At 40.0% G+C, this 14,834-nt stretch overlaps 1 protein-coding gene across 3 annotated transcripts in view; it reads left to right on the top strand.

Annotated features, from left to right (window-relative positions):
* The window catches only part of TPK1 (thiamin pyrophosphokinase 1), a 376,531-nt gene that overhangs the window by 212,435 nt on the left and 149,262 nt on the right, over positions 1–14,834 (top strand). For all 3 annotated transcript variants that reach the window (XM_042476582.1, XM_042476580.1, XM_042476581.1), the window contains exon 7: positions 14,268–14,414. In XM_042476582.1, the coding sequence (XP_042332516.1) occupies positions 14,268–14,414 (147 nt within the window). The remainder of the gene's footprint in view (positions 1–14,267; positions 14,415–14,834) is intronic.

Genomic DNA, 14,834 nt, shown 5'->3' with positions numbered 1-14,834 from the left:
ATGCCTCTGTCCTCAAACAACGTCCAGGACAGAAGCATGTGCAAGGAGCCCTGGCAGCATGGAGGAACAAGGCAGTGGTAGTGGTGCCCGGGGCTCCATGGACGTGCCTCCATCCTGGATGTCATTGGAGGACGGAGGCACACCAGACAGAGGTGCATCCAAAGAACCTCCAGCCGGCAGCCTTCCCCGCTGCCATAATAATAATAATAATAATAATAATAATAATAATAATAATGGGATTTATTTATATGCCGCCCAGTCACTGGGAATCTGGGCGGCTTACAACAGAGGGGATAATAGATGGTTCCCTGCCCTCAGGCTTACAATCTAAAAAGACATGACACAAAAGGAGAAGGGAATGGTGAGGGGGGAGGGGATCAGGTCCAGCAGTTCTTCTCTCCCTCTGAGGCCTGGACCAAGGCAGATGGACCGGAGGGAGGGCTCTTCTTCTTCAGGCTAGCCCTGATGGAGCTGGGCCAGCCTATTCTCTCCCTCATAGGCCAAAAGATGACAGTTAAGGAGGGAGGAGCCATGGGAAGAACAGAAGCAAGCGGTAAAGAAGGAACCTGTCCCTGTCCTCCAATGTCCTCCAGGCCTGCTGCCTCTCTCCTTTTGCCCTGGCTTTCTTCTTACCAGGGCTGAGAAGGAGAGAGATGCCGAGCAGGGAGGAGGAGGAGAGGGCCAATGGCTGTCTGCCAGCCAGGGTTCCTTGCACGTGCCTCCATCCGGCATGCCTCTGTCCTCAAACAACGTCCAGGATGGAGGCACATGCAAGGAGTCCTAGCAGCGTGGAGGAACAACGCATCTTGCACGTGCCTCCATCCTGGACATTGTTTGAGGACAGACAGCCCCCGCCGCCACCACCACAGCCTCCAAGCAGAAGGTAAGGAAGGAAAGAGGGAAGGAGGAGGAGAGGAAGGAAGGAAGGAAGGAGGGAGGGAGGTATGGCCGGGATGGAGAGGGGCTGCCAGGGTGGAATTGAATCCAGCCTGGGTTCCCACTGGGCTGAATTGATTTATTGTCAAATAAATCAATTCAGCCCAAAAAGGAACAGGATTACCCAGCTCCTTTTAGACACGGTTTAAATGAGAGAAAACTGTGCCCCCCCTTAGGAATCAATTCCAGATAGTGGTTTAAACCCAATCGTGATTTGACACGATCCAATTTAAACAATAGTGGGATTGGACCCTTAGACCATGGGCCATTCCTCCTAGCTGGCTATGAATATTTCAGCTTTTTACCTCCCATTGTTGGGCTTTTGTATTATTTGCCTTGTTCGCTGTATAAAAGTCTATTTTTTCCAGCACTTGATGAACTCCAGCCCTGAGGAATCCCTCCCCAATATAACTCAGTTTAAAGTCCTCCTGATCAGATTTTTCAGACATAGCAAAAATGTCCCTTCCCACACACTGAGGCAGAAAGCAAAACCATTTCTGCAACCATTTTTATTCTAACATAGTCCTCTCAGAATCCCAGCTGTTATGGACCTTTTAATTGGAGCTATGTGAGCAGTTATCCCATTAACAGTTTCGTCCAGAGCTCTCTTTCATAGAACAGTTATCCTAGCTTATTATTTTATTTTATTTAACTTTATATATATTTTCCCTGTCCCCCAAGGCAGCTTACAAAAATATTAAAACAAGAGAAAGCTAAAACTCCAATAAAAATGTTAAAAACCTTATTAACTCTCAAGTTATATTAAAATGCTATTAAATTACAAAAGGGTAAAATTATTTTAAAATATAACAATCAAGTGAAAAATACAATACACACCCCATGAAACGTGACCCCCTGCAATCAGTTAATCCCGAAATGCCCATACTAATAGGAAGAGGTCTTTGCCTGGTGGTGAAAAGATTGCGAGAGGTGGATCGCCTCCCATGGTAGGGAATTGCACACCTGGTAGGGCAGTTTGTAAACTGCCATAGTGTCACTTTTTGACTAGTTTGCTATGTCTGTCAGTTTGTACTGTACAGATCAATGGTTTTCATTAATTGGTCAAGACAGTTCAGAAATGTTACAGGGAAAATTTTTAATCAATGCCATTAAATTCCACCATGGGAGCAAGCAGTTTCTCTCTCTCTCTCTCTCTCTCTCTTTGTGTGTTCCTCTTTCTCTCTCTTTCATTTGCCTTAACTATGGTGGATGTGACTGTAGGTCCTTTCATTCCTGATTCAACATGTGCAAAAGCTCAGTGGTCCTAAAGGTTGACAAGAACTTTGTGGTATGTTGCTTTGCAGACAAAAGCCAGGTTAGTCTAAATTTAGAGCCTCGGAAAATAGCTTTGGTGACAGTTCAAAAGCCTTTGACATTACACAAAAGGTTCAGGGTATTTCAAGTTACAATTATATTTTCATGCAACTATACAGGGAAGTAATATAATGCTAGGACTTCAAGATCCTTAGGGAAATGAAGCAGGCAGCAAATTTAGAATGAACTGTGACAAAAGTCAGAGTGTCTGCCTTGCATTATGTTTCCCCTGAGGACGCTCCAGTTTAGTTGGTCTCATATTTCCATATTGGTGGAAGTCTTTGAGAGTGAAATAGTTTAGAATTAGTTCTTAAAGTCTTAGTTCCTGTGCCCCACATATTCGCACAAGCAAAAATTTACTACATAATGTTACATCTGCACGTTTTATGCCCAATAACTTCTCTGATATTTTTCCATTCCCTCACATTCTCATATTCACATGCACACACATTTGTTCACACTATTCATATGTGATAGCCATATACACACATTGCTTGGACCCACTGTTCACCTACCACTTTCACAAACGGATAATATTTCCTCATGCGTCTGAGCAATTGAACAGTATTATGAGACTGCTTCCTGGTTTCTTTTCTACTCCAGCCTTTGTCACCAAGAGCACATAGTCCTATTCCTGGGCTTCAAAAGCTGTCAGGTTTTATTTTGGGGTTTTTAAAAAAACATCCAAGATGGTGGCATGGTGATAAATATTCCTTAATGCTGCTGCAGTTACTAATGACAGCTAAAGCTCTCAGCAATTTGCTTTGGATGGTTCAAAAATATATGTATTCTATATTCACATTAAATTTATTTTCACTGTTGATTTTAAGGGAGGCATTCCTAAAATTGACATGGTTTATATGCTCTATTGTTGATTTTTTGGATGTTCATTGAGAAACTCCTAAAATCTACGTGTTCTGTCCTTTCATTTGATACTTCACTCATTTTCTATCTCCACGGTGCACTATACCTTAAAAGAATATTACTGTACTCACCTTACACGATGATGTGTTTATTCAAATAAAAACTGTGTCAAGTGAGGAGGTTAAGCCTAACAACATTTACAATACAGGCAGATAACATGTGGACCTCCAGATGTTGTAGGACTCCACCTCCCATCATTCCTTATCACTGTTTATGTTGGCTAGGACTGGTGGAGTCTAATAACAACTGGAGGGCAACATTTTCTCCACTCCTGCTTTACACATATTAAGATGTTTCTCCAACAACAACAAAAAAAAACCTTTATCCCCTGTGAAAAACACTTTTCCCCTACTTGAAAAAGATACCATCAGTGCAATGCCATAATAATCGTGCTGGCTCCCATGTTTCTCTTTTCTCACTCTGGTGCTGAAGGTTACACACACATAATTATTTTATATATTATTTATTTATTAGATTATTTTTATCTCATCTTCTGCCATGGGATCTCAAGCTGGTGTACAATTACACAATATAAACAATTTAAAGCAATTTCAGCTAAAAACAAAATAATTTAAATAGGATAAAAACATATCAAAAATATCCTCAAATGAAAAATACCAACAAAATGAGAGAGCATAATATGGCCATGTACATGTACAATAAAACAGAGGTTGGGCCATGGTTTAATTTGGAGCATGAAAGAAATCAACATTATCACCAGACTAGCCTTCATACAATCATAGAGTTGGAAGACACCTCAAGGGCCATGAAGTCCAACCCCCTGCCATGCAGGAAGACACAATGAAAGCACCTCCGACAGATGACCAACCAGCCTCTGTTTAAAGACCTTCAAAGAAGGAGACTCTACAATACTCCAAAATGAGGCATTCCATAAATAGAATGCCACAGCCGAGAAGGCCCTCTCCCATGTCTCCACATGACGTGTCACTCCCACTAGTGAGGGAGGGCTACTCTGGAAGGTATATATAGGAAAAGTCACTCTTTCAAGTATTGAGGTCCCTAGCCATTTAGGGCTTAGAATGCCATCATTAACACCTTGAATTCAGAACAGAAGTGAATTGGCAGCCATAATTAATAATAAATAAATAATAAAATTTTTATTTGTACCCCGCCCTTCCAAACGATCAGGGCGGCTAACAAAATGCACCGAAGTGCGAACAGCATACAGGTTAAAAACATATATAACATAACAGCAATCCTTAAAAACAATTAAAAAACCCCTTAGCCCAACCTCACGGCCACGAGAGAGGAGGGAGGCCCACAGGATATTTAGTCGGGGAATGCCTGATTAAATAGGAAGGTTTTGAGACCCTTCCTAAATTGGGCCAGGGTGGTAGATGAGCGGAGCTCCGTGGGCAGCGTATTCCAAAGGGCTGGGGCAGCTGTGGAAAAGGATCTTCTGGCAGTAACAGCCAACTTAGCCCCAGGCACCTTCAGGAGTTGCTGCCCAGATGTTCTGAGGGTGCGAGGCGGAATGTACGGGGAGAGGCGGTCCTTCAGGAATCCTGGGCCCAAGCCATTTAGGGCTTTATAGGTAATAACCAACACCTTATATTGAGCTCGGAAGCGAATGGGCAGCCAATGGAGATCTTTAAGCACAGGTGTTATATGGCTGGTCCTGGGAGCACCAGTGACCAGCCGCGCTGCCATGTTTTGCACCATTTGCAGCTTCCGAGTTTGGTATAAGGGTTGCCCCATGTAGAGTACATTGCAGAAATCCAGTCTCGAAGTTACCAGAGCATGTACAACAGTTTCAAGGTCCCTCTGGGCCAGGTATGGGCGCAGCTGGCGAATCAGCCGAAGCTGATAACAGGTACTCTTGACCGTCGCATTCACCTGAGCAGTCAGGTGAAGGGACGAGTCAAGAAGCACCCCCAGACTGCGCACGGAGTCCTTCACGGGGAGCGTGACCCCATTCAGGACAGGTGGAACCACCGCCATTCCTGGATAATTGATGGTGACTGGTAAACTTTGTGCATGTGCCCTTTTATAACAACTTTTTAAAGAAATAGCAAAACACAAGTGTGCTGTAGTGATGCATGTCTCACAGGTCTGCAGCCCCACCTATGCCCTTCATATGTCCCATATGATTTTCTTGTTTTTGAAAATAACAACACCCTCCTACCTCTTTTCTTGGTCCTCCATTGTGTAGATTGAAGAAGTTCTCTCTCATGCACACAGAGCTTTATCACACTAGCAAAATCCCACAATAAAACAGGAGTTAAACAAGAGTTAAGTTAAATTTGAATTTAAACAGAACTTGCAAATTTATAAAATTTATCACATAATTGCTACTAAAATGAAATAATGTGAAGTTAATCCACAGTTAATGCGAAGGAAACCAGCAGCTTTTAAAATTTGGTTTGTTCCGACTTTAAAAAGCTACTGGTTTCCTTTGGATTAACTTCGTGTTATTTCACATTAACTGCAACATCATGTGATAAACTCGGGGCATTTCCAGGTTATCTTCACGTTATATCATGTTATATTCACGTTTAACTCCCATTTCCCTGTGGAATCTTGGTAGTGTGATAAACTCCACACAGAGAGATAAACATAAATACATCTATTTATTACTGTGCTGCAACCGTGGAATTCTGACATCTTTCTGGTTTTTAGTTGTTACTGGTTGGCCATGGAATCTGAAGGAATAGTTCTTATAGCTTCTTATTTACACATGTTTTATTTATTTTGTTAACTTTTCTGTTTTTAAATATTTTTATATTGTTTTAATTGTGACTATTTTAATTGTGTTTTTTTTTTAAATTACACTGTCAATTTCCTTTTGTGAGCCGCCTTGAGTCCCACACTGGGAGAAAGGTGGCATATTAACTAAATAAATTCATGCAATAGGTCCAGGCCAAAGTCAGAATTCACCAAGCACAGTTGCCTCGTGTGCTAAACACTTACTTCTGATAGTTGACAGTATGTATTTTACAGCCAAATTTAGGGGATTTAGCCATGGAACCATTCTTCACTCTTGAGTTTCATTTCAGACTATGCCATTTATAATGAATAACACAGCTCACTGCTGTATTTCATCACTGTATCCTAACAAATCCTCCCCCATAATACAGTAAAGTTGGTTCAGGTTAGGAAAATACTATCATAAAAACTGATGCAAAGACACATGAAAAGAAAAGAGCAATCCTCTGTGAAGACATCAAATGACCTGGAACAATATCATGTAAAGATTAATGGAATTGGTGAGGTGAGAATGAAATTGATTGAAGGATATCATTTTGGATACCGTAACAAAGTAAAACCTATCCTCTTGAAAGCTTTTGTTCCCAGAGGAGAGGAGAGTTGAAGCTGTAGTGCAACATGCTTCTGATTATGCATACCAGTTTGCTGGGATAACCAAAGGCTAAGAGCTTTAACGTAGGTCTTCTAGACCCACAGCCAAGACAGAGCTATAAGAAAGCAATTTTCTCTCAAACCTTTGGAATATTGAGGGAATCAGTAAAGTTCAATTGTCTTGGTGAAAGGACAGTAAAATCACGTGGTGAAAGGACATTCTTGTAGTGGAAACAAGTGGCTTCAAAGTCACTATTTTTTCATCTCCTTTAAGGAACTTGATTGCACAGAGAGCATTTAGCCCCTCAAGAATTTATTTACAAATGTAACTGAAAGTTAGACCATCTTTAAAAGGACACAGAATGGTTCAGACAAGAGATATGTTAGCCCCATTTAAATATTTGAAGGGATGTCATATTGAGAAAGGAGCTAGCTTGTTTTCTGCTGCTCCAGAGAACAGGACCAGAACAATGGATGCAAGCTACAGGAAAAGAGATTCCAGCTCAACATTAGGAAGAACTTCCTGACAGTAAGGGCTGTTTGACAGTGGAACACATTCCCTCGGAGAGTAGTGGAGTCTCCTTCCCTGGAGGTCTTTAAAGAGAGGCTGGATGGCTGTCTGTCGGGGATGGTTTGATTGTGAGTTCCTGCATGGAACTGGTTGGACTGGATGGCCCTTGTGGTCTCTACCAACTCTATGATTCTATGAATAGGGGATTGAATCAGTTGTCCTAGTAGTGTCATAGGTGAAATAATATATGATAAAATAAGGATGCCCTAAAAAATGTCCAGAAAAACTAATAAAACAATGAATAGAAAACTTAAACATCAAAAATTAAGGTATGAATAGTACAATATCTGCAGCACCAGATGAAGACCTTTTTGTTCAGCCAAGCTTTTTAAAGAACCTAAGACCTTTTAATGTGTATAGTCTTCTGAGTTTTAATTCTGTTGCTGCTGGTTTCATTTTTTGGTGATTTAGCTATTTATTCTTTCACAATTTTATATTGTTTATTTAAATTTTTTACATTTATTTATTATTAGCTATCAGAGAAGTTTATGCTATAGGTGCTGTAGGCTATACTTCAAAGGAAAGAACTGGCAAAACCACGTCTGAGGATTCCTTGTTTAAGAAAACACTATGAAATTCACAGGGTCACTACAAGTCAGCAGGCAACTTGAAGGCACATACACATACGCACAAGACATAGAAATTTTGCTAATACATAAATAATTAAATATTGAAATGGAAATAAAAATTCAACAGAAAGTGAACAAAAAGTAGTAACATTTCAAGAGGAAAAAGGAAGACTGCCTGAATGACCTGATATATGGAGATTTGCTGAATATCTTTTTCCATTCAGGTTGCTTGGTTTCTGTACCTGTCCAAGAAGTCTCTACATACAAACTGTTATGCTGACAGAACATAAAAAGGTTATTCTGGTTTAGAATGGTCATTTGCTAGAGACCTTTGATACTATAGGGCCATTCCAACAGGTAAATAACAAGCAAGAAAACAGAAAAATCTCCTTCCAATGACTTTTTATTGTGGCCCTCTTAATGTCCAAGTTTTGTTGTTGTGTGCCTTTAAGTTGTTTCCAACTTATGGAGACCCTTATGGACCCTACAACTTATAGAAACATTAATCCTACCTAGGCATTTTCCTTCTTGATCTTCTGTAATAGTTCCAGGTCTTTGTTTGTTTCATATAGTAGCATTGTATCATCTGCATATCTTAGTTTGTTAATGTTCCTTCCTCTGATCTTCACTCCTCCATACTCTAAGACTAAGCATGTTCTGCATATGATATTTTCAGCGTACAGCTTCAATAGATAGGATGATAGGATGCAGTCTTGCTTGACCCCTTTGTTGATTCAGAGCCATTCTGTTTCCTCATATTCCGTTCTGATGGAAGCCTCTTGTCCTGAATACAAGTTATGCATTAGGACAGTTAGGTGTAGTGGGACTCACATTTCTTTGAGAGTATTCCATTGCTGTTCCCGGTTTAGGTGATCAAATGTTTTGCTGTAGTCAATGAAGAACATGTAAATTTATTTTTCGAATTCTCTGGTGCTTTCCATTGTCCATCTTATGTTTGCTATATGGTTCCTAGTGTCTCTTCCTTTTCTGAATCCAGCTCACATCTTTGGGATTTCTCACTCCCTATATGGTAGGAATCTTTGCTGCAGACATTTCAGCATGCCTTTGCTTGCATGGGAAATTAGTGCAATGATCCTGTAGTTACTGCAGTCTTTTGTATCATGGATGGGAATGTATATTGATCACTTCCAATCTGTTGGCCACTGTTTTCTTTTCCATATTTGTTGGCAAATTTCGGTTAGGACTGGACTTGATTCTGTCTTTGTGGATTGTAGTACTTCTTTTGGTATGCAATCTGTTCCTGGCGCTTTATTTTTCCCTATTGCTTTGAGTGCTGCTTTTACCTCGCATTCCAAAATTTGGGGATTTAGGATTTAAATGGGATAAAATTGGATTTAGGCAATAGATCAAAATTTCTTTTCACATACACTGTTCTTTTAGCTGTCTTGGTCTCTGTTTGTTTCTGTGTTAAACATCAGTACATATTTCTGAAATGATACAATTAATACCTTCTGTATGGAGCTATCCACACAAGCATGAGAAATGACTGCTGCATCAATTAGCAAAGAAGCATATTATTTAACAAGCTTCTAAACTATTTAAAACTAATTGTCCCTTCCATTAGTCCCAGTAGGAAATAGAATTTGAAAGCTGTGTTAATGTTTCTTTGTTGTTTTTTTATGTATTGTCAGTTTTTCTTCACTATGATTATGGCTTGTTACAGATACACCCACCCTTTTCTCAAAAGGGCACTATATAATAACTGACAAAACTCTCATCATTATCACAAATTATTAATTAATATACTCAAATTATTTTGTCCTTCACTTTAACAAATTTCCTTTTTATTCTTTCAACAAAAAAATGCTAGCCTGAAACCAGATCATCTCTCACCTTGACTAAAGTAGTCTTCTCTCAGGTCTTCCTTTATTTATCTTGATCAGTTCAAACCACCCACTGCACTGCTGCCAAAATTTTTGACATTTCTCTTAGCTTTGTCTATAATGTGCCCTCCCATAAACCCCTACACCGGCTTTCTGTCCAGGCCCTGCTGAAATGTCTTGTATTTATTATCAAAATCCATACCTTTTCTTTCCAGAGACAATGCTGCCATTAAGCAGAGTGATGCAGCCAGACACTTCAAGCTAAAGATTTGGAATGTCATTAAAACAGATCAGATTCTGGGATACCTTGCCTGTGACCTTTGCTTGCCCAGCACTGCCAGTTGAAGGCCTTCTGCTCCCAGAAAAATTCTGCCCTTCGTGCCAACTTTTATGCCTCTGACAGTATTTCTGTGATGCCACTTTCCTTACTTGCTTCAAATCTTCCAGAAAATATCTATGGCAGGTTACCTCAAGGGACCACTTTCCCGCCGCCGCCATTCGCTGCGTAGGAAAGCCCCAGTGGCCAGAAATGGCACTCCTTTTCGAAACGCAGAAGTGGCACTACGAGGGGCGGAGCGCGCCCTCACGGCGTCACTTCCGCTGCAACACGTCTGGACACACAGCGTCCAGGATGTCAAAATGGCAGCGCCCATGTGGATGGGCGCCGCCATAAAGTCCACGCTCTGTGCGTACTGGAAGGAAGGGCCGTCAGGAAGGTAAGAACCTTCCTAACCCTAATACGGCCCTTCCTAAACCTAGTACACGCAGAGCGCGTACTTTATGGCGGTTTATAACCTGCCTATGAACCTTTTAAAAATGCCTAGTCCCAAAATCCCATTGTGTCATGGCCAGCCAAGATGAGCTCTCGGAGGATGAGGAGGAGGATGAGCCTCCTCCAGAGCAAGGGCTGATTGAGGCTACGCCAGGTGTTAGTTCTGCTCTGCCAGGTCCCAGCTGTACTTCCCCAGTCCCAGAGCAGGAGGTCCAACCAGGTCCTAGTGCTGAGGAAAGGCCTTCTATGGTGCCACAGCCTAGTGGTGATTCAGGAGATGAGGCATGCCTGCAAGTACCTTCTTATCAAGAGAGAAGGGCCGAGAGTGCTTGCAGGCGCAGATCCAGGAGGATTGCAGAAAGACAGTTAGCAAACCAGCCTCAGGTGGCTCGAGGGAGAGCTTCCCTGATTTAAGTGGAAGAGAGGCTTGAGTTGGTTGCTAGAGTTTATTGCATGAGCCCTTGGTGTGATTGCTGTCGCTCTAGCTCCAGACATCTTGTTACCTTGCTACCTTGACCTCGGACCGGACCTTTGTTATCTCTTGGCTATTGTGACCTCGGACTGTTTTGACCACGCTGCTTTCTGGCTTCCTGACTTCGGCTCGTCTTTCGGCATGTTTGACTTTCTGCAACCCCGACACCGGCTTGTTTCCTCGGCTTGCTCTTTGACTGCTTCTCCACAAGGTTTGTTTTGCCTACACGTGTTGGCTGCACATTGGAACTATGCCAAAATAAATATAAATGCATACCTCCTCGCCCTCCATATCCTATTTTTATTTATTTATTCTTGATGGTGTCTGTTGTGGTTGGGAATAGAATGTAAATCCTTGTGTGTTGTCTTACAAATGGGGCCATACATCTATTAATGATAAATCTTCTATTAAGTCCAAAAAATGAGTTTGGTAATTTGCCCTGTAATTTTTTAGATTTTCTTTTAGACTTTCTGTCCCTTTCTGGTAGAACTACCCCATTGAAGTCCCCTGCAAAGATTATATTATCGTTGATCTTTTGTTTCTCAAAATCTCTTTAGTTTCCCAAAGAAATCTTCTTTTTTTCACCTGGGGCATATATGTTAATTAGTATCCCTTTTTTCCCTCTAATAAGCAAATTTCCACAATTACGTATCTACCCTCTGAGTCTTTACAAATTTTTCTTGCTGTATATTTCTAATTTCTGTATGTTGCCACCCCACCTTTTCTTTTATCTGCTGTTGAATAAAATATCTGGCCCAATTTTGTATTTTGGATATACTTTATTTCTTTTTCTTTAATTTTTATCTCTTGAAGGCATACAAAATCATATTTGACTTTTTCTAACATATGAAAGATCTGTCTTCTTTTAAATCTATTATTTAGACCTTTTACGTCCCATGAGCATATTTTGTATTTCATTCTAATGTTGTTCTTGATATGCATTATATTGTTATCTGCTCGTTGTTTTGTTTGATGGTCTCTCTTCATCTTCTTCTTCCTCCTCTGACTGTTCGTTTCAAATCAATCTTTTTTTTCTTTTTCATTTCCTCTTTCCAGTTGTGTTTTCAGAATTCCTCATGTTTTGTCTTCCAAATCTTCATAAATATTGATTTTGGAAGGTCTTTCTGTATCTTTATCTTCATCATCCTCTTCTTTCCTTCTTGTATTTATCTTTTGTAAAATTCTTTTGCCTTATCCACAGAATTGATCTTTCTATTTTTTATCATTTATATTGGATATTCTATTTGTTTAGTGTTAGGAACTTGTATTTTTCTCTGTTTCTCAGAATTTCTGAAGGTAAATCTTTAAAGATCTGTACAGTATTTGATTTTCTTCTATCATGGATTTCCCCCCTGACATTTTGTTTATCCTTTATTCTTGTTCCTATAAAGATGACTACAATATACCATAGTAATTTTTTTTTCTTTTGCTGTTTTGGAGTTCAGTCTAAATATTTTCTCTATATGAGAGTCCAGTAATTCTTTAGCCATATTCATAAATTTTGATAGATATGATTCTTTCAAATTATTGTTCATAAGTCTTTTCTGGGAGGCCTCGAAATTACATTTAATTTCCTTCAGTTCTTTTTTCATATCATGTCTTCTGAGAGCTTATCAATATTTTTAGCTAAGATATTAGATTTCTTCTGTAAATCTTACTGAAATTCTTTCCTGAATTTATTAATTGTTTAATTTGAATCTATATTTTATATTCTTAAACTCAAGATGCTTTCTCTCTTTCTTTCTCTTTTTTATTTATTTTTGTGTTTGTTTTCTTAATATAGTAGCTTACTATTAAGTTCTCCAAATATATTGGGTTAGTTAGTTTAATAAATTAATTGAGTCCATGTCTTTCTAGTTTTTAAGCACATTCTAATAGTGATCTGCCTCTCCCAAAAACTGCTTTTGTAGAGTTCAGTATACATATATGATTCTCTTGTCATTCATTAAAAAATACAGGTACATAATTAATGTATGTAGAAATAGAAAGTACAGTCGGCCCTCTGTTTTCACGGGAGATCTGTTCCAGACCACCACCACCCACAAAAACATACAGTATATTCAAGCGCCCCATTGAGAATAACAGAGGTCGCTTCTCCTTGAATAATCAATAATGAAGATCTCAAGTTTGCACGAAAGGAGAAGTGACTGTACTAGGATGCTACAAGTATCTGGAGACTGTCAGAGTTCGTTGCATCTCTGCATGCTCTCAACTCAGAAACTCATTGAATCGCCTTGCAGTTCAGTGCCTGTTGAAAGCTGAGCCTCCCAATATCAAGCAGTAAAGATCTGGGCCTTCATGGCAAAAATATCTCCAAATGCTGTACAGCACTTTTGGCAGCCATTCACCTGTAAGAGGGAAACCTAAAGGCTGGACTCAGAAGAATCTATCAGATTAGGCTAAATGTATCCTCTGTCCTGATTATTTTAGCTATGGGAAAACCTAACCTCCTCCAGTCAGGTTTGCCTCATTCTGGTTTCTGTTTCTTGGACACACTAGTATGGTTGAACATTCTGAACTGGCTTTTTATCTATCTGGTTGGATCTTTCTGCAAAGGCTTGCAGAAATGGCCCCTTAAACTGCATCTACACTGCAGAAATAATCCAGTTTGATAGTATTTTAATTGCCATGGCTCAATGCTGTAGAATTCTAGGATTTGTACAGTGCACCCTTTTTTTTATGTGGGGGATCCGTTCTGGACCCCCCCCCCCCCCCCCCCGCGTAAAAAAAACATGTATGCTCGAGCCCCACTGAAAGTAATGGGGCTTGTGCATGTGGCGGCAGAGCGGTGGTGCAGTGGCGCGCACGCCATGTGCAAACGCCCCATTAATCTAAATGGGACGTGCCACCCCGCGCGTTCCCATGTGGCTTTCAGCATATGCTGAAAGCTGCATATAGTATATCCGCGTATGACGTGTGCACATTGTAGTTTGTTGAGGCACCAGAATTCTCAGATAGAGAAGGCTAAGTGTCTCATAAAACTACCATTCCTAGAATTCCATAGCACTGTGTCATGGTAGTTAAAGTAGTGTCAAACTGGATTATTTCTGTAGTGTTGGATACAGCTTTAAATCATATGCATTGTGGTCTGCTGTATCTGGATATTTTATATGAAGGAAAAGCACAAAACACAGTCTCTCTATTATATTTGCAACTACACTTGTTGCTCCAAATTCACTGGGGTAGGGGCATAGGACCCCCGTGGATGTGGAAAAACTGCAAATAACAAAAACCTATCTAGGAATCTCTAGGTCCTCCCGTGCAACTGTGTGGTCAACATCTGCCAGAAATTGACTATAGAATTGTGCTAGAGGAGCCACAAATAGTTTGTGGAGTATTCTCTCTAGGAATATCTAGGACCTTCAGTGTGACTTTTGGTTAAAGATGACCATAGAGTTGCACTGGAGGATCTAGATGTCCCTAGAGAGAACATAATAAAATGTGAATAATCAAATCTGCAAAAGCCAAAGCAGTGAGTGTGGAGGGACGAGTGTACTTCACTAAATTTGGCATACTTAACTGATTTGTTGTTGCTGTTGTTTTTTAGATTGATGTGATTATAACTTTGGGTGGACTTGGAGGTCGGTTCGACCAAATCATGGCAACTGTGGAGACTCTCTTTCATGCAACTAAGATAACCCCTTTTCCCATCGTAGTTATTCAGGAGTGCTCCTTGATATACCTACTGCAGCCTGTAAGTAAAATTAATCATATAGTTTTTAAAAATACCTTTACATTGTCTGAAATGTATTCCATTTTGGTTCTCTGTTCCTACAGGTGATCCCTACATGGGATACAGTTGTTGATCATGGTAATGCATAGAGATTAAAAAATGCCCTGTTCTCATGGTATGGTGCCTTCAAAATTTAGAACAATGTTTGTGCACAGAAAATCATTTTTTACTAAGTGAAAATAGGAAAAATTCATATGATTGTGATAAGTTGGATTTTATAGAGAAAAGGGGGAAGGAAGAATGATAATTTTGACAAAGTTTGAAATTTTCATGTAGTTTACACATAAGCTTTTTGCTCTCAGAATGGCAATAAGTTTAGATGATTTTGGATGATGCTATTTAGAACCTTTTGGTCATCATTGCAATTATATCTTTAAATGC

The sequence above is a fragment of the Sceloporus undulatus genome, chromosome 6 (genome assembly GCF_019175285.1).
Source record: "Sceloporus undulatus isolate JIND9_A2432 ecotype Alabama chromosome 6, SceUnd_v1.1, whole genome shotgun sequence".
Classification (NCBI taxonomy): Eukaryota; Metazoa; Chordata; class Lepidosauria; order Squamata; family Phrynosomatidae; genus Sceloporus; species Sceloporus undulatus.
This window is presented reverse-complemented; position numbering and strand designations above follow the sequence as displayed.